Genomic DNA, 27,622 nt, shown 5'->3' on the forward strand with positions numbered 1-27,622 from the left:
GGTATTACAACTACAGACTAATGTATTTGGAGGTCTACATAGGCATGATAATATTGTCTCGGGCAGCCTTCTATCATTTCTAATCTTGTGTTATCTAGTATGAGTTCGCATCCATCTAAATCCGCATTTTTACAACATTCATCTTGTGGGTATGCTGAGCTTTAAAGACCCAATATTCAATCCCATTAAAAATTCGTTGGTCTCACCATTTTCCTGTATATCTTTCCTTTCATCTTGCTAGGTAGGGCCCTATTGCGTACTGCTACAGTAGCACTCCTCTATTTCAGCTTTCTTATTCAATTCCACATGATAGATCTTCGTCTATTGTGTCATTCTCCTGAAAAATTGAGCCTAGATCTCTTAATTGTTTACATTTAAACTCCATGGTCCTGGCCAATCTCCCAAAAACTTCATTCTTTTTACGCTGGCTAAAATTGAGTGGATACGTTTTAATTCTACTTATCCTTAAGGATGGCTAATTATCCTATGATTTATTTCGCACAAGCTTTTGCTTAATATTTTGAATTAATGTTCACATATCCTTTATTGATCTCATCTCCATAACTTTGTTCAGTATGTGAAACAACATTTTCAGATTTCATTGTCAATTTGGAATTGCTGTATGCATATTTCTTTGTGGATCTGATCTACATAACATTGTTCTTTTCATGAAACAATATTTTTCAGATTTCATTGTCAATATGGGAGCAAGGAAGCCCTCAACCATCCTTGGATTATTCTGTTGACATTGATCCGTTGTATTCAGTTAGTAGAAACCCTTTCCCGGAGAAGAAGTGGAAAAAGTTCCAGATATCTAGTCTATTCAGTAGCTCAAATTCTGCAATCAAGCTACAAGTCATAGATGTGAATTTTTGGAAACAAGGAACTAAAATAGTTGACCGTTGGCTTGTTGTGCTTAGTCTGGGTTCAGGACAAACAAGAAACATGGCACTTGACAGGTAGATTGCTAGATGAATTGAACTATGTACAGTGAGCAATTTTATTTTCCCTACACCCGAAGGTGAATGGTCCTCTTTTGACTTGGGCACACCTGGTGGTCATAGAAAGTAGTACTGTTTTTTTGGAAAAAGTAAGAAGGTACTCCCTCTGTTCCAGTTTGTGTGAACCTATTTCCTTTTTGGTCCGTTCCAAAAAGAATAACCCCTTTCTAAATTTAGTAACAATTTAATTTAAACTTACCATTCTACCCTTACTGAGAAGCTTTTATAACCACACAAATACTCTGGGCCCCTTTTTGACTTGTTTAGGACCATAAATTCCAAAAGTCTTCATTTTTTCTTAAATCTCGTACCTAGTGAAACAGGTTCACATAAATTGGAACGGAGGGAGTATAAGTTAGTGTCAGGAGTGTATTTATAAAAAATACAATAGGGTAGAGCTTGAAGGGAATTAAACTTATTTATAAAAAAATCCAATATGGTAGGGCTTTAAGGGAATTAGACATTGTTTGGGACTGGCAATGAGGGAGGTTTGGACAAACTAGAATGGAATATGTGTTTAACGGTGTGATTGTCCGTCTCTAACAGTAGTTTCTTTTTATTATTATTTTTGGGCTTTTGTGAGAAAGAGCACGGGAAATATACATTATTGATATGCTTCATTTACTATAATACAAGGAGTCTATTTATATGTACACTGTACAAATCCATACTATTCCTATTCCAATGTGGGACTCAGCGTACTAATATATACATAAACTATCTAACTGCCCCTTTAAGCCAGCGCATATGTATGTGCCAAGCTTGTTATAAATGTAACTAATACGAGGACCAGTAAGACACTTGGTGAAAATATCTGCAAGCTGATCATTTGAATTTCACAAACTTATTAACAATATCTCCGGAGAGTATCTTTTCTCTGACAAAATAACAATCTAACACATGATTTGATGTAACATGAACGGCAACTTGATTATCACACACCAGTTCTATCTGACTGATTTTACCAAATTTCAATTCTTTGAGCAACTGTTTTTTCCAAACTAGCTCACATGTTGATATAGCCATTGCTCGATATTCTGCTTCTGCACTAGAACAAGCAACCACATTCTATTTTTTGCTCTTCTAAGACACCAAACCTCCTACTAAAACACAATATTCAGGCGTAGAACGTCTATCAAAAAGTGATCCTGCATGCGTGTATCAAACCATCTGCTTATGACCTCGATCCTCGAACAATATTCCTTTGTCTGGGATTGATTTTATTATTGAAGAATTTGGATAACTGCATCCCAATGGATATCATAAGGAGAATCCATAAACTGACTTACAACGTTCACAGGAAAGGAAATGTCAAGTCTAGTCACTGTGAGTTAATTAAACTTACCAACGAGTCGCCGCCTATATCTTGTAGGATCGCTAAGGGCCTCCCCCTGTCCTTGTAGAAGTTTAGTATTCAGATCCATAAGAGTGTCCCTGGGTCTATAATCCGTCATTTCTATCTTCTCAAGAATGTCTAAGGCATACTTCCGCTCTGAAATAACAATACTTGAGCTAGATTGAGCGACCTCAATACCTAGAAAATACTTCTATCTGCCCAGATCCTTAGTCTGGAAGTGTTGAAGGAGATGCTTCAAACTAGTGATACCATCTTGATTATTTCACGTCAACATAAGCCACCAAATAAATACACAAATTTTGAGCAGAATGCGGATAAATCACAGAATGATCAGCTTCAGTATTAGTCATGCCAAACTCCTGAATAACTGTGCTAAACTTACCTAACCATGCTCTAGGAGATTGTTTTAGACCATAAAATGACTGGCGCAACTGATATACAATGCCACTAGACTTCCCATGAGCAATAAAATCAGGTGGTTGATCCATATAAACTTCATCCTCAAGGTCACCGTGGAGAAAAGCATGCTTAATGTCCAACTAGAAAAGAGGCCAATAACAAAGAACAACCATGGATATAAAAAGGCGGACATATGTTATTTTTAGCCACGGGAGAGAAAATATCACTATAATCAAGCCCAAATATCTGAGTATAACATTTGGCAACAAGGCGGGCTTTATGGTGATCAATTTGACCATTTGAACCAGCTTTGACCGTATATACCCACCTATAACCAACAATAGATTTACCTAGAGGTAAAGAAACAAGCTCCCATGTACCACTAGCATGTAAAGCAGATATCTCTTCGATTATAGCCTGTCGCCATCTATGATGAAATAGCGTTTCACCTTTGGTCTTATGGATAGAAATAGAGGACAAATATGACACAAAGGCATAACGAGTTGATGATAAACGATGATTAACTCAAACTAATATAAATGGTATTGGATTAAGAGTGGATCTAATACATTTCCGAAGTGTGATAAATAAACTAGAAGGAGACAAGTCCGCAGTAGGTGAAGGATAAAGGACGTGATCATCTGGACCTGGTGTTGGACGCTGACGACGATGATAAGTCAGGAGTGGTGGAGCTGTAGAAGGTTGAACTGGACCCGCAATTGATGGAAATAGTGCTATAAGTGATAGGACTAGAGCTGTAGGTGGTGGAGCTGGAATTGGAGCTATAAGTGATAGAACTGAAGCGGTAGGTGGTGGAGCTGGAGCTGTGGAGGTAGATGGTACTGGTAACACCTCAGAAATGTCTAGGTGATCACCTGAATCTGTTAAGTATGGTTAGGTTTCAAAGACGGTAACATCAGCAGACATAAGGCATTGCTGGAGGTTAGATGAATAGTATCGATATCCCTTTGCATTCTTGAGTAACCTAGAAATACAAACTTAACAGCACGAGGAGCTAAGTTATCTTTTCTTGGAGTAAGGTGGTTATGAACAAAATGCGTGCTCCCAAAGACACGGGGTGGAAGAGAACAAAGGTGAGCGGGGATACAAGAACTACATCCCTCCCAATAACACAATGAAACATGAGAGCCGATTCACTAAGTCAATTAGCCAATTAAAGAACCTCCCCATCAGTGGAAACTCTTTATCCAGTCGATGAAGATCCCGAAACGGAGTCCCTAGTTCATAGGCCTGTTCCATAGCTAGCCCGGGTTGAACCATACTCCGTGGAAGCACACGTTTTGGGCCAGGCAAATCGATCAGGTCGAATAATCCTTTCCAGTTCCTGCTACCCCTCTTGCCGCTCGACATGAATGAAGTTGAATACCCGATCTTCTCGGACAGAGCTTAGTCTTCTTCCCTGCTTTCCTTTCTTTTTTGTTATGTTAGCGGAAGACTTAATCCTTAGAATTAGAAAGAGAGAAAAAGAGAAGTTTCAATGAGATATTTGTTCTTTCTTTCAGCTACCCTATTTTGTTGAGATGTGTATGGACAAGAGGTTTGATGAATGACCCCATGAGAGTTCATAAATTACTAAAATATGAAAGACAATACCCTGAGGCATTATCATTATGAACTGTGCAGATAGAAGCCCCAAACTCCAAATTGATTATGGATTTCAGCGTGAAAGGTCTGAAAAATAGAAAACAACTCAGATCGATTTTACATCAAGAACATCCAAGTGCACTTGGAATAATCATCAATGAAACTGACAAAGTAGTGGAATCATAAGGTAGAAGTGAACCGACTAGGACCCGAAACATCGGAGTGGACTAAAGTGAAATGTGGCTTTGCTTGATGATCAGGATGCCGAGGAAGATGGAAACGAGTATGCTTATCGAGTTGACATGACTCACACTCTAGAGCGGACAAGTGTGACAATCCGAATACCATTTTCTAAAGTTTGGATAAACAGGGATGTCTTAACCGTTTATGTAATAAATCTGGTGAAGCAGTAACAAGACAAGTCGTTAAAGGAGGATAAGGTGTGAGTTCATATAATTTATCAAGGATAAGATAATAAAGTCCATTTGATTCATGCCCGCTACGAATAATCTATCCCGTACTGCGTTCTTGTATAAAAACAATGTCATCAAAAAATAGAACAAAGCAGTTAAATGATTTGGCTAAGCGACTAATGAATGTGAGATTAAAAAGACTACCGGGAGCATAAAGAATTGAATTTAAAGGTAAGGAAGGAAGTGGACTCGCTTGACCTATTCCAACTGCCATGGCTTGGGATCCATTGGCCATTGTGATTGTTGGAAACAACTATTGAGTAAAGAAATAGTAGTGAAAAGAGATTTGTTACCAGAGATGTGATCAAATGCACCTGAATCAATGACCTGAGAGTGGGAAGAAGATTGGAAGATACAAGTCACTTTATTACCTATATGAACAACATAATCCTATAAGATGAAGATTTTAAAAAGAAGAAAAGGCTTCTTTGTATTTCTTGATGATTTTTACATCCAATGAGAATGCACACTTATACAATGAGCCCTAAGACTAAATAAAGAGAGACAATCAATTACATATCAATTACAATAAGAGGAAATATTGTAGTATCAATTTGCTCCTACAATTAAGCTAGGAAATCTCTAATCAATCAACATTACTCCTACAATTAAGCTAGGAAATCTCTACTCAATCAACATTCCCCCTCAAGTTAATGCAAAGATGTCACACATGTCTAACTTGCAAACCAGTATATGGAAAGTCCGTTTGTTGAGGCCTTTGGTAAACAAACAACTAGCTGCTTTTCTGATGACACATGGAACAAACTTAAGATGCCACGCGTAACTTTTTTTTAAATTTATTTATGAAATATTGATCAATCTCAACGTTCTTTGTTCAGTCATGCTGGACTTGATTATGAGTTATACTGATTACGGCCTTATTATCACAATACAAGGAAAGTTTCCTGTTTTCGAACAATCTCAATTCCTCTTGTAGCTTTTGTAACCACAAAAGTTCATAGATACCTGAGCCATAACTCTATATTCTGCCTCCGCACTTGATCTAGCAACTACACTTAGCGTTTTGCTTCTCCAAGTAATAAATTTCTTTCTATGAGTGTACAGTAACCGGATGTAAATTTTTGTGATCTCGAGACCCAGCCTAATCCGCGTTTGTAAAGGCTTCTATTTAGAGGTGACAATATTTGGAGAAATGTAGACCTTTCCCAGGAGCAGACTTCAGATACCGTAAAATGTGAAAGAAAGTATAAGATGATCTCTGAGATCATGCATGAACTAGCTCAAGAGGCTAATTGAATAGGCTATGTTTGGTCTAGTGTGAGAGATAAATGAGTCTTCCAACCAAGCTTGGAATAACTCTACAGACTTCAAGGAAAATATTGCTTCAGAAAGTGGACGAAAAAATCTAGCAGTTTGTAGGTTTCGCAAACAATCACTGTTATGGCAGTGACGAGGAAGAAGGGAGGAAAAACTCGACTACTTGATATAAATATGGAACCCTAGTGCTGTAGAGGAAGAAAACTCACCTCAAAAGGCAGCAATGGTTCTGATACCATGAAGATTTCAAGAAGAAGAAAAGGCTTCTTTGTATTTCTTGATTATTTTTACATCCCATGAGAATGGGTACTTATATAATGAGTCATCAGACTAAATAAGGAAGGACAATCAATTACACATCAATTATAGTAAAAGGAAATATTTTAGAATCAATCTACTCCTACAGTTAGGCTAGGACATTTCTAATCGGTCAACATTACTCCTACAATTAAGCTAGGAAATCTCTAATCAATCAACGGAAGATGTCTGTTTACGTGCTTTATACCGAAAGAACTCAATATAATTTAGTAGAGAAACCATCCAACGGTTCAAAGTATTTGTTGCCATTTGTTGCTGATAAGAATGGACCTTGGGCCTAACTCAATCCCAAAAGCTAGCTTATGAGGTGAGGATTGCCCAAGCCATATAAGGAGACCAAGGACCTCAAATCCCTCCGATGTGGGACAACTCAACACCCCTTCTCACGCCCAGATCTCTGGAGCGTGGACAACATAAATGGGGGCCCAACATCGGTAACAATAATTGGGATGAGTCTGGCTCTGATACCATGATAAGAATGGACCTTGGGCCTAACTCAATCCCAAAAGCTAGCTTATGAGGTGAGGATTGCCCAAGCCATATAAGGAGACCAAGGACCTCAAATCCCTCCGATGTGGGACAACTCAACAGTTGCAATCAAAATTCAAATAACCTCAGGTAATTATACCAACTTCACTTGTAAACTTGTCGAAAACAAATTATGGGTGAACAATACTGGTACAACTCTGGATAAATGCTGCAAAAGGTGAATAAACACCGGAAACACTCTGTATATTGCCGAAAAATATTGTTTAATCGCTAAAGATGAGAATTCGCTGGAAAGATTAACTGGACCTCGTTGGAACCCTAGTTTGATGGTCAGAATATATAAAGAAAGATGGATGGGTTATTTCGAGCTGGCTGGAAGACCCTAAGAACCATAAAGATAAGTTTGAATTTGGAAAATTCTTAAAATAGTTGTCGGAATCTGAAAAAGTTCACTGCAATCTAGAAAAAATCATCGGAATAGTGGAATCTGGATGGGTAGGCTCGGAATAAATAGGCGATTACCGAAGAAAAAAACTACCCGCCAGAATCTGCCGGAGCGAGTCTTCATGCGCCGGCGCATGACTGGATCTCGCTGGAAAATAACTTCTGGCCGCCGTGTGCGGGCGCGTTGGAGGTTCGATGACAATGATTTTTATTGGGTTCTCGTTGCACAAGGATTCCGATACTATTGGTGGTACTGGTGTATGCGCAACACACCTAGGAAACAACGAATCCTCAAACAGTGGTATACTGCTGGAAAATTGCTCGGTAGTGAGGTCTTTCTTCCCGGATGTCGCTGGAATGATGCACATCGATAATTTTCTCCCTAAAAGCTCTGATACCATGTGAGAATTATTGATATGCTTCATTTACTATAATACAAGGAGCCTATTTATATCTACACTCTACAAATCCATAATATTCCTATTCCAATGCAGGACCAAGTATACTAATATATACATAAAGTATCTAACAACTTTCATTTTCAAATGTAATATCCAGTTAGAACTACGTAAAAGTACAATCCTCTGATATCATTTCCGGTAGGCCTGACATCCTTTTGTCTGATTTTTAAAACTAGACAGATGGTTACTCAGTTCCTTGAAGAATATCGTACTTGTTCAGCTAATCAAGTAAACTCCTACACAGATCAAATCCTAGCTTTTTTCTTAAAATATGTGTAATTGAAAATCATTCTAGTATGTCTGCGTGAACAGATAATGGCCTGTTGTGTAAAACAGTTGAGGACTATTTGATTATCCTTAGAAATTTGAATGCCTAGTGGAACAAAGAATACACTGCACTTTTATAGGCTTGTAATTCGCGCTTGAATCCACCATTCCCCTTCCACCCCCCAAACCATATAATATCCTTTGATATTTTACTGTAACAATTCCCTTATTAGCATGTTCTCCATCAATCTATCATTTTTGGGTCATCAGGTCGCTTACTAGCAGTTTTGCAGGCGGTACATGGCATACAACCTTACACCTGTTGGTGGTGTCGCAACACTGATATCGCAAAATGGCCAGCCTAGCAATACTTGTTCGTCAAGCTCTATCATGTCCCCACTTCCACTGTCAAGTGCTATAAACATACCAGTCACTATACTTGGATATTTCCTAGTATGTCATAATCAGGGACGCTTTCTTTTCAAAGACCAAGAAATGGAGGCTTTGGCAGGGTCGCGGTTTGATGCTGGAAATCAATTGATTGAAGCTTGGAATCGAGAACTAATGTGTTGTGTTCGTGATTCTTATTTGAAGCTGGTATTGGAAATGCAAAAGTTGAGGAGGGAACCATCAACATCTCTTCTGGAGCCTAGTCTGGCCAGAGCTGTCAGTTTGACTCTGAACGCTTATGGTGATCAGATCTATTCATTTTGGCCCAGGTCAACCAGAAATTTGCTGATTGAACAAGAGAAAATTGGAAATGATTCCACGTCAGTGAAGGTTTGCAAATCAGATTGGGAATGTATAACTCAGCAAGTTATTCAGCCGTTCTATGCTCGTCTTATCGATCTTCCTGTTTGGAAGTTGTATTCAGGAAATCTAGTGAAGGCTGAGGAAGGTATGTTTCTTTCTCAGCCTGGAAGTGGAGTGGAGGGTGGCTTGCTTCCAGCTACAGTTTGTGCGTTCGTGAAAGAACATTATCCAGTTTTCTCTGTACCATGGGAGTTGGTGAGTGAAATACAAGCCTTAGGGGTTACTGTCAGGGAAATCAAACCTAAAATGGTCCGAGACCTTCTTCGGGCTTCTTCAACATCTATTGTTCTCGGATCAGTTGAGACTTATGTAGATGTACTTGAGTACTGCTTATCAGATATTATCCAGCTTCTAGAGACCTGTGAACCAAGTGGGCCTGATTCATCCAGAGACATTAGCAACTTAGGTTCTGTTAAGGAAATTGCTGAAGGTCAGACGAATTCTTTCTCTGAATCAAGCTCCAGTTCTCTTAGAAGTCGCAACACTCTGCAACCTTCAAGCAGTTCAGGAGGAGATGCCATTGAGATGATGACAAGTTTAGGGAAGGCCTTATTTGATCTAGGCCGGGTTGTTGTTGAAGATATTGGCCGTGGAGGAGGTGCTTTATCTCAAAGGAATATTATTTCGGGAACCATCGGAGATAGTATCAGAAATAGAATTGATCAGAAGCTACTAGCTGTAGCTGGTGAACTCAGAGGGTTACCCTGTCCAACAGGAACAAATCATCTTGCTAGGTTGGGTGCTACTGAACTTTGGGTTGGAAACAAAGACCAACAATCACTAATGATTTCCTTAGCTGCTAAATTTATTCATCCTAAAATACTGGAGAGATCAATACTGGTGAACATTTTCTCTAACAGCACGATTCAGTCATTATTAAAGCTGCAAAATTTCTCCCTTATTTTGCTGGCAAATCATATGAGGTTTCTCTTCCATGAAAACTGGGTAAATCATGTGGTGGACTCAAATATGGCACCCTGGTTCTCATGGGAGAACAATGCTACTTACGCAAGTGAATGTGGTCCTTCTCCCAATTGGATTAGACTTTTCTGGAAGATGGTCGATAACTGTTCAGATGACCTAGCACTTTTTGCTGATTGGCCTCTTATTCCTGCTTTTCTTGGTCGTCCAGTCCTATGCCGTGTGAAGGAGCGAAAACTTGTTTTTATTCCACCCATTGATGACAGGGGAAGCAGAGAAGCTGATCTGTCTGGATTATCTTTGGAATCTGAAGAGATTCAATCCTACAGCTTATCATTTAAAGTTGCAGAGAGAAAATACCCTTGGTTGATGTCGCTGCTGAACCAGTGCAATATACCCATGTTTGATAAATCTTTCTTGGATTGTGCTGGTCCTTGCAAATGTTTACCCAGCGAGGAGCACTCATTAGGTCAAGTTATAGCATCCAAGCTTGTCGCAGCTAAAAATGCTGGCTACTTTCCGGAACTCACTTCCTTTCCAGATTCTGAACGTGATGAGCTTTTTGCCCTATTTGCTTCTGATTTTTCTGCCAATAGCTCTGGCTATGGAAGAGAAGAGCTTGAAGTACTGCGTGATTTGCCTATATACAAAACAGTTGTGGGAACATATACGAGATTGCAGAGTCATGACCTTTGTATGATTCCTTCTAATACCTTTCTTAAGCCATTTGATGAACGCTGTCTATCTGTCTACACTAATTCTAATGTGAAACCTCTTTTTCGAGCCCTTGGGGTCCCGGAGTTGCATGATCAACAGATTTTTGTCAAATTTGGATTGCCTGGATTCGATGGAAAGCCTCAGTCTGTACAGGAAGATATTTTAATATACCTATACTCAAATTGGCAGGATCTACAAGAAGACTCGTCAATTATTGAAGTACTTAAGGAGACCAAATTTGTTAGAAGCGCTGATGAAATGTCTGCAGAACTCTATAAACCTAACGATCTGTTTGATCCCAGTGATGCTTTATTAGCATCAGTGTTCTCAGGCATGAGAATAAAATTTCCTGGAGAAAGGTTTATTTCTGAAGGATGGCTACGTATTTTGAAGAAGGTGGGTCTTCGCACTTCAGCTGAATCTGATGTTATCCTTGAATGTGCCAAGAGAGTTGAGTCACTTGGAAGAGACTTCATTCCACCTGCAGGGATTACTGATGATCTTGAGAAAGATTTATTCAGCTCACAGGATGGAGTATCATTTGAAATCTGGTTGTTGGCTGAAAGCCTTGTGAAAGCTATACTATCAAACTTCGCTGTCCTTTATAGTAACCACTTTTGCAATATTTTTGGGAAGATTGCATGTGTTCCTGCTGAGAAAGGCTTCCCAAATGTGGGCGGTAAGAGAAGCGGAAAGCGAGTGCTGTGCTCATACTCTGAAGCTATTATATTAAAGGACTGGCAACTTGCTTGGAGTTGTGCTCCCATGCTTTCTAGGCAGAGTATTGTCCCACCAGAATACTCTTGGGGGGCTCTCAATTTGAGAAGTCCTCCAGCCTATCCTACAGTTTTGAGGCACCTCCAGGTACGGTGGTTATTTCAGTTTTAGTTATATTCAATGATACCGCATTATTAAGTCATTTAACTATGTAGAGAAACCGTTACTGTAGGTTATTGGAAGAAATAATGGTGAAGACACGCTTGCTCATTGGCCAGCTACTACAGGCCTAAAGACAATTGATGAAGCTTCCTTTGATGTATTAAAGTACCTGGACAGGGTCTGGAGTTCTCTCTCTTCTGCAGGTACATGCTTTTCACTTGTCTCTATTCAGGTTATCACATGTTTCTGTTGGGAGAAATCAGGTCAGTCAACTTCTGTTCAAAGTCCTTTTGGTTTCAACTCTAGGGACTTCTAGCAGCAAACTAGTATTGTGAGAATTAGCACACGAAAGAATATATCATTTATCAATGTATCTATATAGAATAGGAGAAGCAAATCAATGTGATGATGCCAAGTGTCACAATCAAAATTCAACGTGTCAAATTTTAGGACAAAATTAGTTAGGTTAGTTAATACTTAGTTACTCTTTTGAATTTGAATTAGAAATAATTAAATATCAATAAATAATTTCAAATTTGCTAATCAAATAGGTAAAATTAAAGACAAACATAAACAATAATTTCAATAAATAAATAAAATATATAAAAATATAATTTAACTTCTTATGTAGTAATCTTAATAAAAAAATTAAACTTTCATATTAAATACAAACGTGAAGAATAATTCAATTTAATTTCTTATTGAATAAAATATAAACATAATAATTATTAAAATTCTAAGTAGATTACGACATATAATAAAAGAACTTCTTTGTTTAACCTTTGAACTAATTCAAATCCATCCATTTAGAAAAATAATTCGTATTATAGATAAACACTATATGGAAAAAATTAATATATTGTAGAACAAAAACTAATGTATAAAGAGGAGAATAGATATATATAATGTGATTCTATCAACGCTTTAAATTTATTTGATAAAATTAATTGTAAATACATAATACTCGAAAATATTATTGATAAATTTAAATATCGAAATAATTATGAGAAAGTCATACATGATAAAATCAAGTTAACTTCAAGAGTTATACAAAATTATATTCATTATATTATATTAAATTGGTAATTTATTTAAAATTCATATGACAATTTAATTATATTAAGTAATGGATAATACAATTACTTAAGCAAGGAACAAAAAAAAGGAAATAACATATAAATTATTGGAAAATATAAAAATATAAGACTTATAATTAGAATTATGATGAGAAAAGTCGTGCATATACATGCCCCCAGGGCCTAGCTCAAGTGGCAAAGGTTGGTGGATTTGTGTCTTAGGTCACAGGTTCAAGCCCCCACACCATGCAAAGCAAAACCTGGTATTTAAGTGGAGAAGGGTAGAGGGGCGGGCCCATTATCTACTGAGTTTCGAAGGCTGCAATTGGTCTAAAGGATCGGTCCCAGACGAATTTCTCGGTCATGAAAAAAAAAGTCGTGCATATACACATAACTAAAATCATAATAAACAAATAGTTATAAAGGAAGAATACTAAAAAAAAATAAGCGATAGTGTAAAACCGTATATACTAATTAAATATCTCATGTAAGAAATTTTAATTAATAAAGAGAACTCATAATTTCATAATAAAAAATACAAAAATATAAAGATACTATTAATATGTTATACGATAAGCACATTATATATATATTTACTAATTATTAAAAATATTAGTATGTTTTTTAAAAAATAATAATAAAAGGCTTATATCTTTATGCTTTTGAAAAATCAAAATTATAATTTAGTAAAAAATATTAAATTATTTAAACTTTCAGTAAACTACAAAGTGAGAAAGCTAATCAAATATTCCATTAAAAAAGAATGTACGAAAAGAGGGGGATAAAGATAATTTTATGATATTTATATTTTGAATTAATTTAAAAATAAAAGATAAATAAATAACACTCCAAAAAATTACTGATAAATTTTGACAATTGAAGAATTTTGAACAATATAACTTAAGTTTTAAAAAAATAAAAATATTTTATAGTAAGAATATATATATATATATATATATATATATATATATATATATATAGAGAGAGAGAGAGAGAGAGAGAGAGAGAAGTAGTATCAAAATAATAAGCAATTGACAAGTTAATAAAAAGTCACATTACTAAATGTATAGTACTAAGTACTAGCTAATTTAATAAAGAATAAATAAGGAAAAAATAATTTATTTGATTACTATATGTTGTATATTCTCTGCTTTTGTATAGATTTTAGTATGCTTGTGCACGGTACATCAAATAATAAAATAACAACTAGTATTTATTAAAGTAATATGATATATTAGATAATAATTTTATAAGATTAATATTTTATCAAATTATCCGCGCATCGCGCGGGTTCTAACACTAGTTAATTATAATACTTCGGGTCCTATTTATAACTATACACAATACATATCCTATTACTATTTCATGTGGGGCGAGGACTAATTACATGTTAATTACATAACTATCTAAACTCCCCTTCAAGACGGTGCATACAAATTATATGTACCGAGCTTGTTACATGTGTAACCAATACGAGACTAGTAAGGGAGTTGGTCAAAATATCGGCAAGCTGATCATTCGACTTCACAAGCATTGTAACAATATCTCCTGAGTATATCTTTTCTCTAACAAAGTGAAAGTCATTCTCAATATGTTTAGTTCTCTTATGGAATACCGGATTCGATGCAATATGAAGGGCAACTTGATTATCACACACAAGTTCCATCTTGCTGATTTCACTAAATATCAACTCCTTGAGCAATTGTTTGATCCAAACTAGCTCATATGTTGCGATAGTCATTGCTCGATATTCTGCTTCTGCACTAGACGGAGCAACCACATTCTGTTTCTTGCTCTTCCAAGATATCAAAATACCTGCTACTAAAACACAATATCCAGACGTAGAACGTCTATCAGAAGGTGATCCTGCCCAATCAGCATCTTCGTATCCAGCGATCTGCTCATGGTCTTGATCCTCAAACAATAATCTTTTGCCCGGAGCTGATTTTATATATCGAAGAATGTGGACAACTGCATCCCAATGACTATCACATTGAGAATCTATAAACCGACTCACAACACTCACAGGAAAGGAAGTGTCAGGTCCAGTCATTGTGAGGTAATTTAATTTACAAACCAGCCGCATATATGTTGCAGGATCGCTAAGCGGCTCCCTCTGTCCTGACAGAAGTTTAGAATTTGGATCCATAGGAGTGTTAGCAGGACTACGGCCTGTTATTCCTGTCTCCTCAAGAATGTCTTAGGTGTAGTTCCGTTGTAAGATTACAATACCTAAGCTAGATTAAGCGACCTCAATACCTAGAAAATACTTTAATTTGCCCAGATCCTTAGTTTGAAAGTGTTGAAAGAGATGTTGCTTCAACTTAGTAATACTAGCCTATTCATTGCCAGTAATAACAATATCGTCAACATAAACCACCAAATAAATACAGAGATTTGAAGCAGAATGCCGATAATATAGACAGAATGATCAGCTTCACTACGAGTCATGTGAAACTCCTGAATAACTGTGCTGAACTTACTAAACCAGGCTCGAGAAGACTGCTTTAGACCATAGAGTGACCGACCGACCCAACCAACATACAAGGCCAGTAGACTCCACCAAGCGACAAACCAGGTGGTTGCTCTATATAAATTTCTGCAAGCGGAAAAGTAATTCAGGTATGTTCCCCAAGGCGACACGACTCACAATCTAATGTAGACAAACTAGGCATTATCTTTTGAAGATTGGATAAACTCGAATATCCTAAAAGTTTGTGAATTAGGTCCGGAGAATCTGTAACTAGACATGATATGGAGAGATTGAGTGAATTAAGGCAATAAAGGCTGTCCCGTACTGCAGTCCTACATAATAATAAAAGAATCATCAATAAAATACATATTACAATGGAGGGCACGAGTCAAGCGACTAACAGATGCAAGACTAAAAAGGACAGCTAGGGACATAAAGAACATAATCTAGAGTGATAGAAGATAGGGGATTAGTTTGTCCCAACTCCTTTTGCTTTAGTTTAAACCCATTGGCTAAAGTAACAGTGGGAAGAGACTGAATACATAATATTCGATAAAAAGTGATTTATTACCAGAGATATGTTTAGAAGCGCTTGAGCCCATCACCTACGGTCCAAGAATAGTAAACGGGGAAACACAAGCAAAAGAATTACCAGCAACAAAAGTATTAGTCTGAGCAACTGAGGCTACTTGTAGAGATGTCTGCTTACTTGCTCGATACTGAAGGAACTCATTATATTCCCCTTCAGATAAAAAAAATCTCTGGTTACCTATGGTCTCGGTCTGAGCAACATGAGTATTTCTGGGTGGTCGACCATATAAAGAATAGCACACTTTACGAGTATGTCCAAGTTTATTACAATAAAACACTTGGGTCGAGATCTTCTAAAATGAGCTTTTCCTCGTCTATTCTCCGTAGTTTGAGATGCCAAATTTTCCACTGTCTGGGATGCGAGTAGATGTGTTTTTGCCGGTGTGATTTTGTGGGGTATGGTCGCCTGTGATAGGGGAATCTTGTGGTAGTGTTGGATTTTGCACGACACTAAAGAAAAAAGGAGATAATGCAAAACAACTCTAAAAGGTCGCTAGAAATTGAAGCATGGCGACTGCTTGGCTGGGTTTTCTTTCTTAGATGTTTCTCACTCACGCCCTGATACCATGTGAGAATTAGCACAGGAAAGAATATCTTATTTCTCAATTAATTATAATACAATGAGCCCTATTTATAACTATACACAATACATATCCTATTCCTATTCCATGTGGGACTAGGACTAATTATATATTAGTTACATAACTATCTAACAAGTATAAACAAAAAGGTGATGAAGCAATTTACTTCAAACCATTTCATTGGTATAGCAAGTTGATAAAGCAACCCTCTTCCCTGCTGATTTTATTCCCTTCATTTAGAACGCTGACTTACAAATCCAACTGTGAAGGTACTTTATGTGTTGGGTTAACCCTTATATCACATTTAGTTGTATTGTCAAACATTGTAGCAATGATTGCGTTGGTGACTTATGTGTTGATTCCTTTCTAATCATTATCCCATCCCTGCTTTACAACTGTTTAACACTAACTTATTGGAAAAGTATGGCTGGAGGCTTGGGAATTCGTTTGTGTGATTAGCAATTCCTCTGCTTTTATTGGCTCAATCATTGCTACATTGTTTCATTGCGTAGTATGATTAATTTGGCGTTTGGTGATGATCCAAGCATCAAGTTGCATTTTTTATTTTTTTTCAGTGAATCTTATAGTAGGTGGGTTGTAAAAGTTGTCATTAAGCTGTCATGGAAGTAGATCAATATCTTGCTATCATAATGAGGAATAAAAGTGCTCCGCAGTACGTATGTGCACAGCGAGCTTAAATCAACATATAAGTCTCCAGAAATTATTGACTGGAACATGTGTACTGATTGCTCATTTCTAGTTACTATGTTCAAGAAGCAGAGAAAGCATTGATTCATTTGGCTGTACTGTTTAGCAGATGCAATCTGGTTATACAGAGTAATAAATTGGACTTGCAATAAATTGATCTTACTTTGGTTTTATTGAATTTCCTAGTTTGTTGAAGCCTGGACGACAGAACAATCTGGAATATAATACGAATTCTTTGCGTAGCACATGAACCACATGTGTTTATTGTCATATTCATGTCTGGTACTCATGTAATGGTAGTTGGATTCGAGTCCAGCACTAGCAAGTGGGGATAGTGATCCTTAATTATTGTGTTTTAATTCTCGGACATAAAGTTTACTCAATTTATTGGACAACAAAATACACTAAATGTGTATAAATTATTTCCCAATTGAATGTATTTAGAGCCATACTATAATTTAGAAAGGCAAAAATGACGTACTATAAGTTACAGATTTGAATTCACAAGCTTGTTATGAGAATCAAAAAATCATTTAACCAAACTTATAGAGCAAAGAAGAGAGTGAGTTGCCTCCTATCCCAAATTAAAGCATATTTTGAGACTCTTATGGATATAGCCATATGGTGCAGAACAATGTCATGTTTTGCCTCTCTTGTTTCACGGGCTGCTTCTTCCATTATCATCTTCTTCTACTAACTTTCAGAACTTATATAGTTCAAATCAATTTGATGGAAATATGCGTAAATTGTAAAATGAATCAACCTTTTTTCAAAGTGCTTTACGGTGATCTGCTTCCCATTATGACCAACAAGTGTTTTGGGACAATCAAGGCCCCTGGTGCATTGAGGTGCATGAGTTGCCTCACCTCAAGGTGCTTCTTTCAAGTAACTTTGAAAGTATTAATTAGTATTGGCTGCGTAGGGAGTGTCTGGGGAAGGAGTCAAGGATCTTATGATTAGGTAATTCTGTGGTTTCTTCACTTAGCATAATGTGCCAAATGTCGTTGCCTTTTGCATTCTCATAAGTGAAACTTTTCCCAAATGTGTCGTAAACATGTCAATTAAAGAAAGGCACACCTGGAAACATATTGGCAATTTGATATGGCAGCAATGAATATTGATGTCAATCAGCACATTACTAGACAAGTTTGAACCATGTTTATGAGTAATATATTCGTCACTAAAACTATCACATGAACCATAGGAGTGGTGGATTTAAGGAGTTGGCTTAGGCGGCAAGGTTCGCTTTCCCATTGTAAGAGTGCTGGTGGCATGAGTAGTAAGGATACCTGACCATTTCAGTTTGGAATTTTTGCTTTCTTTTTCTCCTGAAAGACTGACTTCATTCGCATTATATTGATTTGAAGTAGATAAGCTGTGTTATGCGCATTTCTGGTTCTGTTTGTCAGCTGATGAAATTTTGTTCTGCATCTTTTCTTTTCCTTGCCAGACAAGGAGGCATTGCGTCTAGTGGCCTTCATGCCTGCCGCAAATGGTACACGTTTGGTGACAACAAGCTGCCTTTTCACACGTCTGACAATTAATCTTTCCCCATTTGCTTTTGAACTCCCTTCACTCTACCTGCCTTATGTGAATATCCTTAAAGACTTGGGCCTTCAGGACAATCTTTCTATCTCTTCCGCAAAGACCCTGCTTTTGAATCTTCAAAAAGCATGTGGATATCAGCGTTTAAATCCAAATGAATTCCGTGCTGTGATGGAAATTGTGCATTTCATCTGTGATCAAGCAAACACTTCTGACATGAGCGCTTGGTGTTCTGAAGCAGTTGTCCCTGATAATGATTGCAGATTTGTACATGCTAGGTCATGTGTATACATAGATTCTTATGGTTCTAGCTACATCAAGTATATTGATATTTCCAAGCTGAGGTTTGTCCACCAAGATCTCCCTGGAAAGTTATGCATTGCCTTTGGAATAAAAAAGCTCTCGGATGTGGTTATAGAGGTACCCAAGAGGATCTGGTTACTTATATAAATTTCTACTCTACATAAGATTCTGGTCATGTTCGTGCACTGAAGAATTCATATTTGCTATATGTACTTGAATTTTTTCACCCCCATTTCTTCTCTGAATGATTAAATCTACACTAACAAGTTCTTCCTGTATTCCCGCAAGATTTTGGTCTCTCATATGATGTTAATGGGCTATTTCCAGGAAATATATTGTGAAGAACCTTTGCAAACTTTGGAATGCATTGGATCAGTTCCAGTAGAGGCTATAAGGCACAAGTTGTTGAGCAGATCTTTTCAAGCTGCAATGTGGACGGTGGTCAGTAGCACGGCAAGCAACATTCCTAGCATTGATCAGGCTACCTTTGAGGTCATGCGAAGTTCATTGAAATTGGTTGCAGAGAAGTTGAAATTTGTTCAATGTCTATATACACGCTTTGTGCTCCTTCCAAAATCTTTGGATATAACTCAAGTTAGACAGGAATCGTTGTTCCCGGAGTGGAAGGATACATCACGTAACCGGGCCCTTTACTTTGTTGAACGGTGTAAAACTTCTGTGCTGATTGCCGAACCACCAGACTATGTTTCTATTGCTGATGTAATAGCAATTGCTGTAAGCAGGGTTTTGGACTTCCCCATCCCATTACCAATGGGCTCTCTATTCCTCTGTCCTGAGGGCTCTGAGACTGCCCTTGTCGATATCTTGAAACTTTGTTCTCAGATGCAAGCTAATGGAAGCAAAAGTGAAAAAGATGGTCTTCTTGGCAGGGAACTATTACCCCAAGATGCTTTACAAGTGCAATTTCACCCATTAAGACCTTTTTATGCTGGAGAAATAGTAGCTTGGCGGCAGCAGAATGGAGAAAAGTTGAGGTATGGTAGAGTTATAGAGAATGTGAGACCGTCAGCAGGCCAAGCACTCTACAGATTCAAGGTAGAAACATCACCGGGCTTGGTTGAGCTTCTTCTGTCTGCTCATGTCTTCTCGTTCAAAAGTGTCACAGTCTCTGGTGAGGATTCCTCAGCTGATTTCTTGGAGGATTCTGTTACAATGGACAGTACCAGGAGTGAAGGTGTTGCTGGAAGAGTTAAATCAAGACCTTCTGAGGTACATATCCTTGCTAAATTTCTGATTTAGAATCCAATGGTTTACATTTTATAGTAGCAGTTCATTTTTTAGTGATTTGAGCAAAAACATGTCAGTAAAACTAGTAGATAATTTTTCAGTTTATGCCCTTGATATTCATGGGTGGAATAAAGAATAAGGTGAAAGTCTATAGTTTTTATTTGTGGAGTGAGGTCATCCTTGTTATTAAGGGAGAAAGTATGGACCTGAAAGATGGTGTACGCGTTGGCACTGTATTGTGTGCTAAAGGAAATTAGAGAATCCTCTCTGCATTTTGGCTTGTTTGAATTTATTTTAAGATACAAAATTTCCTATTTTGAGAATGTTTGCTGCTAGAATGTATCTCTTTTCAGTGTTTCTATGTAGTAGCTAGCACCTGAGTAGCTGGATCACTTGAGCACCATGAGCTTTGCATTATAAATTTCCACTGCTCTTTCTGCATCTCACCTTGTTTCTTCTAAGATAGCTCAGTGGAGAAATTGACGCAACCTGAGGGCTTTAGTTCTTGAATTCATCTTTCCTGCTATGGAATTTTTTTTTTAACTCTCTTGATCTGAAAATTTCTACTCTCTAGTAAGAGATCAATCTTTTGTTCTTTCCCAAATGTTACTTCTGAGTGAAACTCGGAAAGCCTTTCCGTTCCGGTATATGTAAGCCTCTTCGAGTAAGATAAAAAAAAGAGCTTGCTTGGATGTTATTCAGGGCAGCTGGTCTTCTTTTTTTCATTGTTTCCCTTTACAGTGTTGGAATTCATAAATATGAACAACTTGAGCAAACCAACGTTTAATATGAACCCTAGTAAAACCACTTCTTTAGCATGGTGTGTGAATATGTCTTTTAGGGATCCTTCTGAAAGAGCTCTTTGATCCACAGTTCAGCGTCAATAGGTATCTTTGTTGCTTTTAGAAAAATAAGACTCAAAATATGTCGAATTATGCGTCCTTTAAAATCCATTGTGATGTGATTTTTAGAGGAACTCTTTCTCATTTTCCAATAGAACAAGTAAGACTTCTATGGTTAGTGTTTTTACCACTTTTTTATTTTTTTATTTTTTAATATTGTTAAGAAACATGGATCCTGGATCTAACTTATCCTAAAAGCTTGCTCAAGTGGTGAGGATCGTCCAAAACGATAAAAAAGAGATTACGGCATGTTGAAGTGTGTGACCATCTCAACCAAAAACTTAAGTTGTTAGAGAGAACACACTTTTATTTACTTAATTATGTCTTCAACATGCCCCTCACGCGCGGGCTTGATTCTTTTTGATGAGCCAAGCATGTGGAAATTCTTTTTCATATTGAGTGGCGGTGAGACTCCAATTCAGGACCTCTGGATGCTCTGATACCATGTTGAAGTGTGTGACAATCTCATCTAAAAGTTTAAGTTGTCAGAGAGAACACACTTTTATTTACTTAATTATGTCTTCAATACGGACCATGCGCTTAATTGGTGTAGGATTATAACAACCCTCATATGCCCAAGGGTGGACATCTGAAGCGTGGAGTAGCATAACATGTGCCTTGATACCATGTTGCGAAAAATGAGACCTAATTCACCTATAAGTTAGCTCAAGTGCTGAAAATTGTCCAAAAGTCATATAAGGAGAATAATTTTTTTTTTTTAAAAGGGCCATATAAGGAGAAAATAGTCCATACAGTTAACCGACTGGATTCTAACAAATAGTTTGCTCAAGGTCTATTTTTTGCGAAATTGGTCTGAAATTTTGTTACTTATAGAGTTAAGTGATGCTTCTGATAGGGGAACCAGCAGCAGCAGCTTCAAGCACTCCAGCATGGCCGAGTGTCTGCTGCAGAATTGGTCCAGGCAGTTCAGGAGATGCTTTCTGCAGCAGGAATCAGTATGGATGTGGAGAAGCAATCATTACTAGAAACAACAATCACATTGCAAGAGCAATTAAAGGAGTCCCAAGCAGCACTCTTGCTCGAGCAGGTATCTAATGTGAACTATGTATAATTTCATGTATCTCTCCTTGTTTAGTGCACATCTGCCATTTCCGGTTCTCGCAGCATTTTTTCCTACTACTACATGATCATGCTGCCCATCCACCAATTCTTCTTTGTGCATTGATGCACACGTGTCCTTAGGCAAAGAGAATGCCATGCTTGCATAATTTCCCCAACCTCGAGAGCCTACAAATTCGAAATAGATACCTGCTTATCACCCAAAAAAAAAAGTTAAAAGCAAAATGCTGAAGTTTAGTGATGAGGAGAGTTAAACCTTCGTTTACAGCAAACAAAGATCTTTCAAATCCTAACTTAAGGAATTTAGGATTCTACATTGTGGTCCAAAAGAAAATGCAAAGCAAAGAATCAAGTAACATTGCCTGTCACCAATTAAGGGACAATACTGACTATTCTCTTATCTGACAACGAAACAAAGAACATAGGAGGCAACTTTGATCAAAGCACTATAGCGTGAATATACTGCATCAAGGGTGCTGATAGAATGACTTCACGAATAACTTTTCTCCCCGTGTATGGGCTGATTTTGTCTTGTATCATTAATACCCATATAGCTGAGAGGCTATTTTTTTGGGAATATTAAGGTTTTTGTCCTGCATGAAATTTTCAGATATTACTGTGTAAAAATAGTTTGAAGTATTTTTATCATCTTTCTTTATGAAAGGATAATTAGCGTGAGAAATAGTAGTCGAGAGAATTATGGGAATGCGTGGCTTTTACACCTCACGCTTCTTTCTAATTATATATATGTTTTCCAATGAGTGCCTACACTTGTCCAATGTGGGACACTAATATGTATAGTGCTACACTAGCCTATCTGACATTCCTCCTCAAGGCTGTGCATACGCATCGTATGTGCTGAGCTTCCTACATACATAACTAACTTGAAGATGTGCGAGATATTTGGTAAATATGTCTGCAAGCTGATCATTGAACTTTACAGATCTCGTGACAGTAACTTCTGATAGTGACTTTTCTGTCAAAGTGACAATAAATTTCTATGTTGTTAGTCCTTTCATGGAATACTAAATTTGAAACGATATGGAGCACAACTTGATTATCACAAATAAGTTAAATTTGTGTGGTGACTTCAATTTTTCCAGCTTTGTTCAGTCCTTATGAGTTCACGACTGCCATGAATGGATATTCAGCTTTAGCATTGGATCACTCAATTACACCTTTCTTGGTCTTTCAAAATACTAAATTGCCTCCAACTATAACACAATATCCATATACCCAATAGTTTTCTCATGTCCTCGATCCTGATTAAGTAGCCATTTTCTTGGAGCAAATTTAGTTCACCAAAGGATACAGACTAACGCATCTTCGATGAGTTCACATGGACTATCTGAAAATGACTGATATCAGGGCTTTTTACAGTAAGATAATTTGGTTTTTTGGGGTTTTCAGCTAATCTTTTGCATCTCTCGGGGTCACTAAGAGGCATGCCCTGACCTGGAAAAAGTTTTACATTAGGATTCATAGGAGCATCAATTGGTTTGTTATTTGTCATCCTTATCTCAAGTATATCATGCTGAGAAGAGACATCTGTGGTACATCACAGCAGTTAGAATGGATAGCTTTAATAGAGAATAGGAAAAGAGGAAAAGTTGAATTAGAGGAATTGATTAAATTTTTGCAAGTTTGGATTTAATGTTGAGGAGTGAAAGCGAAAGTGTAGGTAGTGAACAAAATCTCAGCCTTTATGTCTTTGATTCTATTTTACATTTATTTGAGTTTGTGGCTAGAAACAGAATGGGAAGTAACTTTTAGCTGCCAACATTGACCATGGCCGACAAAAATAGATACATATGAAGGGTTTTCAATTAACTGGTGTACTTTGTTTTTTCTATAGCAAGAGACTGAAAAAACCTAATACTCTTATATCATTCACTCTCCTCACTGTTCTTTTCTCCTAAACAGGCTTTTTTTCTTTCTTCTCCTTTCTTTAATCCAACACACTGTTTGGAATGGGTATCGAGTTTCTTCTCCTTTTTTATGAGAATTTTTCATACAAATTTGTTGGTTGCAATTGAGGTTCCACGAAACAGTATTTGATTAAAAGTTTATCAAGTTTCTGCTAAAATCTGCTGCTAATTGCCTTATGAACTCATGAGATGCTAAAGACAATTCACAATATTGTCCTTATTTGTGAAGTAGAAATGAACTATGTCAATATAATGCTAACACCCCCACCTCTTTTTTAGTGGTTGCTTTTCTAGAAACAGGATGTCATTTTCTTGGTCCCTATGAATTTCTACCATATTATCATGAATCATCCTCTCAAAGTTACAAATATTGTTGTATGTCGAGTAGACAGCCAAAATTTAGAATATGAACTTGGTGAACCTTGTGAATTTGCAGGAAAAGTTTGACATGGCTACGAAAGAAGCTGACACAGCTAAAGCATCATGGTTGTGCCGCATCTGTCTCAACACTGAAGTGGACGTTACTATAGTCCCTTGTGGTCATGTGCTTTGCCGTAGATGCTCGTCTGCAGTTTCCAGGTGTCCGTTCTGTCGGCTTCAAGTCTCTAAGGTTATGAGAATGTTCCGGCCCTGAATACATTGTTGCTGCAAATTACCTACCTTCCTACCGTGAACTTCATTGGTGTTATTCATTTGCCTGGTATGATATCCTTTGCTAAAGGATAATTGATGCAGTTTTGAAGAGTCTCTATTTGAGAGATATTTGAATTATTCTCCCAGTTGCCAAGGAGCTTTACTTCGGATACCATATTAAAGCCCCGATTTATTTCGTGTCAAAAAAGAAATTCTTGCAGATGGAGCAGTATATAGAGAGCTCCACTTTTGAGTTACTTGTATAGATAGGGCATCTTATATTCTAATCATGTACAAAATCGTAGTTTATAAGGTCTAATCATGTACAGAAATTTGCGATGATGTTCTAAATGATGTCATTTTAGAAATCAAATCAGAATTGAAAAGTTTATGCTTTTATAGCATCGCGTTTTGTTGCGGCCAAACGCACACGCAAGTATACGTGGTCGTCAAGTAATAAAATGATAAGATAGAGTGTTGAATCCACGAGGATTTGTTATCAACTATTAACTAGACTAGATCAAACTATCTTAATTATCTAAATAAGGATTTTTGAATCTAAACTAACTAAAACAAATGGAAAACAAGTAATGATAAACAAGCATATATAAAATATTCTCACATATATAGTAATGATTTTTATTTTCGTAAATATCATTCTGGAATGATTTGCAATGATAATTTTTTTTTTCCTTTTTTTTATGTTGCTTCTTGTCTTACGTTTTGGAATAAATATCAATTTATGCCTAATAATTTCTTTTCTTATTAGCCCATTCTAAAATGAATGACGCATTTCTATATTTGAAAATAATTTAACTTATAAACTTTTTATTTTACCCATTTTACCCTTAGTGAGGAATTTTTATAGTCACACAAATATTATGGCCCAACAAACCTTTTGCACCTTAAGATTTTAGGACTACATATTTTAAAAGTCATTCTTTTTTATCTTAAACTTTGTGTCAAGTCAAACTACATCATCTAAATTAAAACGGAGGCAGTACCTACATCATAATTTGTGTTCGACCAAATGATTGGGTCCAAGCCTACACTACTAATGAGTGGAGAGGGTAGTCGATGCAGTTTTAATCCAACTATGTCGGGATCGAATCCACAGGGAGTTAATATTTGGAATTAGTTTTATATCTAAGCTAGATGTGGGCTTTGAGTCTAATTACACTTCCACAAGTTTTGGGTTTGATTTCTATTTCTAACTTTACTCTATTGCATGCAATGATTGAAACCAAGGACAATATTTTTGTTGTTGATTTTCAAGAGTTTAAAGAGACTAGGGTAGTGACTTCTACCTAGGTGGATATCTAACGAGTAGCAAAAATCTAGGGCAAGCTTGATTAGTTAGGGTCGTAATATAGCTATCACACCCGGGTACTCACTCTATACCTCTCTGTAGTTTAAGTGATTTTGCCCAAATTGGCTTTCTCAAGTCCAAATGGGTATCCATGCAATTCAACTGATATTAGCTCAAGTCGAGTATTACTATCTCTAGGTTTAACCCTTTAATTGGGGCTATCGATTTCTTGAGTTCACCCCAATTCCTTGTTAGCCTAGTTTTCCTAGACTTAGTCCCTCTTTCTCAAGTAGAGACTAAGTCATAAAGGCATGAATAATGTTTGCAACCATTAATTCTATAGTTCTAGCAAGAACTAGGTTAAATATCACTAACTCATTCACATTCAAGCCCTAAAATCAAATACCCATCAAATACTCATAGTAGGGTTGGGTCACAACCCTAGATATGAGTTTAGCTACTCATAGAAATAATAGAAATTAAAGATTAAATGAAGATAAAATTCATAATACTAGATTAAATGATGAAAATTTAATGTTAAAAGATGAATCTAGTACAAAATTTACCAAAAAAGAAAACTCAGTTGTCTCAGGTGCTCCTCTAATACATTACATGACCTAAAAATGACAAAAATTTCTATTTATACTAAACTAAAAATATCTGACAAAAATACCCCTGCGGAGGTTGTGCGGCCACATAATTCTGAGTACAGCCGCACTCTTGCTTTCGCGGCCGCACAATTCTGAGTGCGGTCTGTATTCTTCAATTTTAGATCTGGGTTGAGCTGAGCTTTCGCGGGACGCATAATTCTAATCGCGTCCGCACAAGGGACTTCAGCGGCCGCACAATTCTGATGCGGACCACACTTCTCTCTTTTGCTCAAATTGTAAACTTTGTGAACCTCAGTCATCGCGGTCCGCATAATTTCAATTGCGCACTCACATTTCTAGTGTGGGTCGCGCTCATCTTTTAACCCAAAACTCACACTCTCTAAATCTCCCTTATGCGGACCACATAATTATGCTCGCGGCCCCATCATGGCTTTCGCGGCCGCACAATATCTGTGTGGTCCGCGCTTCAGTACTCTTTTCCCAGCCTTGGTTTTTGTTCAACTTTTGACTCCTTTTGTAATACCTGACATTTAACAAAAGGGTAGTTAAGTAATTGGCAAAAAAACTAAAAAAAATGGAACAAAAAGGGCCGAAGGCCACCAGAAACAATCTGGTAACATTCAAAAGGGTTTAGGGGAATAAAGCCAAAAGCTTCAAGAAAAAGAAAATAAACAGTAGCAGCCGTCAATCAAAGTTTCAAAAGAACGAAAAGAATAGAGTTCTCTCAATAAGGCTTCCAAGACAAAGCAACTGAAGAAGGAAAATTTCACCTCATAATTGCTACCCGTGAAAGCACTCTTCGACTTAAAGGTCAAATTTTCCCCCTCCTTTGATTCTACTTGAATTTCTAGCAATTTCTTTTAATTTTGATCATGATGTTTTTGAGATTAAATTGGATATTGAAAGTTAATACCGGTAAGAAATATTATAAGCAACAATATTAGTCAAGTTCCTTCTAATTCACATGGTTAATGAGATTGAAGGGTATAGTGAATAGACAATACGAATGCGCTTTAATTAGAAGATAATGAACTGGTTTGGGTTAATTGTAGCATGAGTAGATATAAATTTTCATAGGTCGAGGTAAATAGTAATATTTGCAACTCAAAAGTAGTTTGATTCATCTTATATAGATATGAGAATACCCATGAATAATTAGAAACTTTATTCTGAAATAGGCTAAGTAGAAAACAAGGCGAACCGTATCAAATT

General features: G+C 36.9%; 1 protein-coding gene across 1 annotated transcript in view; it reads left to right on the forward strand.

Annotated features, from left to right (window-relative positions):
• Positions 1–24,889, forward strand: part of LOC104211099 (uncharacterized) — a 50,369-nt gene extending 25,480 nt beyond the window's left edge. Inside the window, exons 7-13 of the mRNA XM_070172033.1 lie at positions 688–959; positions 8,386–11,407; positions 11,493–11,625; positions 18,302–18,816; positions 19,027–19,929; positions 21,706–21,897; positions 24,294–24,889. Coding sequence (XP_070028134.1) covers positions 688–959; positions 8,386–11,407; positions 11,493–11,625; positions 18,302–18,816; positions 19,027–19,929; positions 21,706–21,897; positions 24,294–24,491 — 5,235 coding nt within the window. The 3' untranslated portion in view covers positions 24,492–24,889. The remainder of the gene's footprint in view (positions 1–687; positions 960–8,385; positions 11,408–11,492; positions 11,626–18,301; positions 18,817–19,026; positions 19,930–21,705; positions 21,898–24,293) is intronic.
• Positions 24,890–27,622: the final 2,733 nt, after the last annotated feature.

The sequence above is a fragment of the Nicotiana sylvestris genome, chromosome 4 (assembly GCF_000393655.2).
Source record: "Nicotiana sylvestris chromosome 4, ASM39365v2, whole genome shotgun sequence".
Lineage (NCBI taxonomy): Eukaryota > Viridiplantae > Streptophyta > Magnoliopsida > Solanales > Solanaceae > Nicotiana > Nicotiana sylvestris.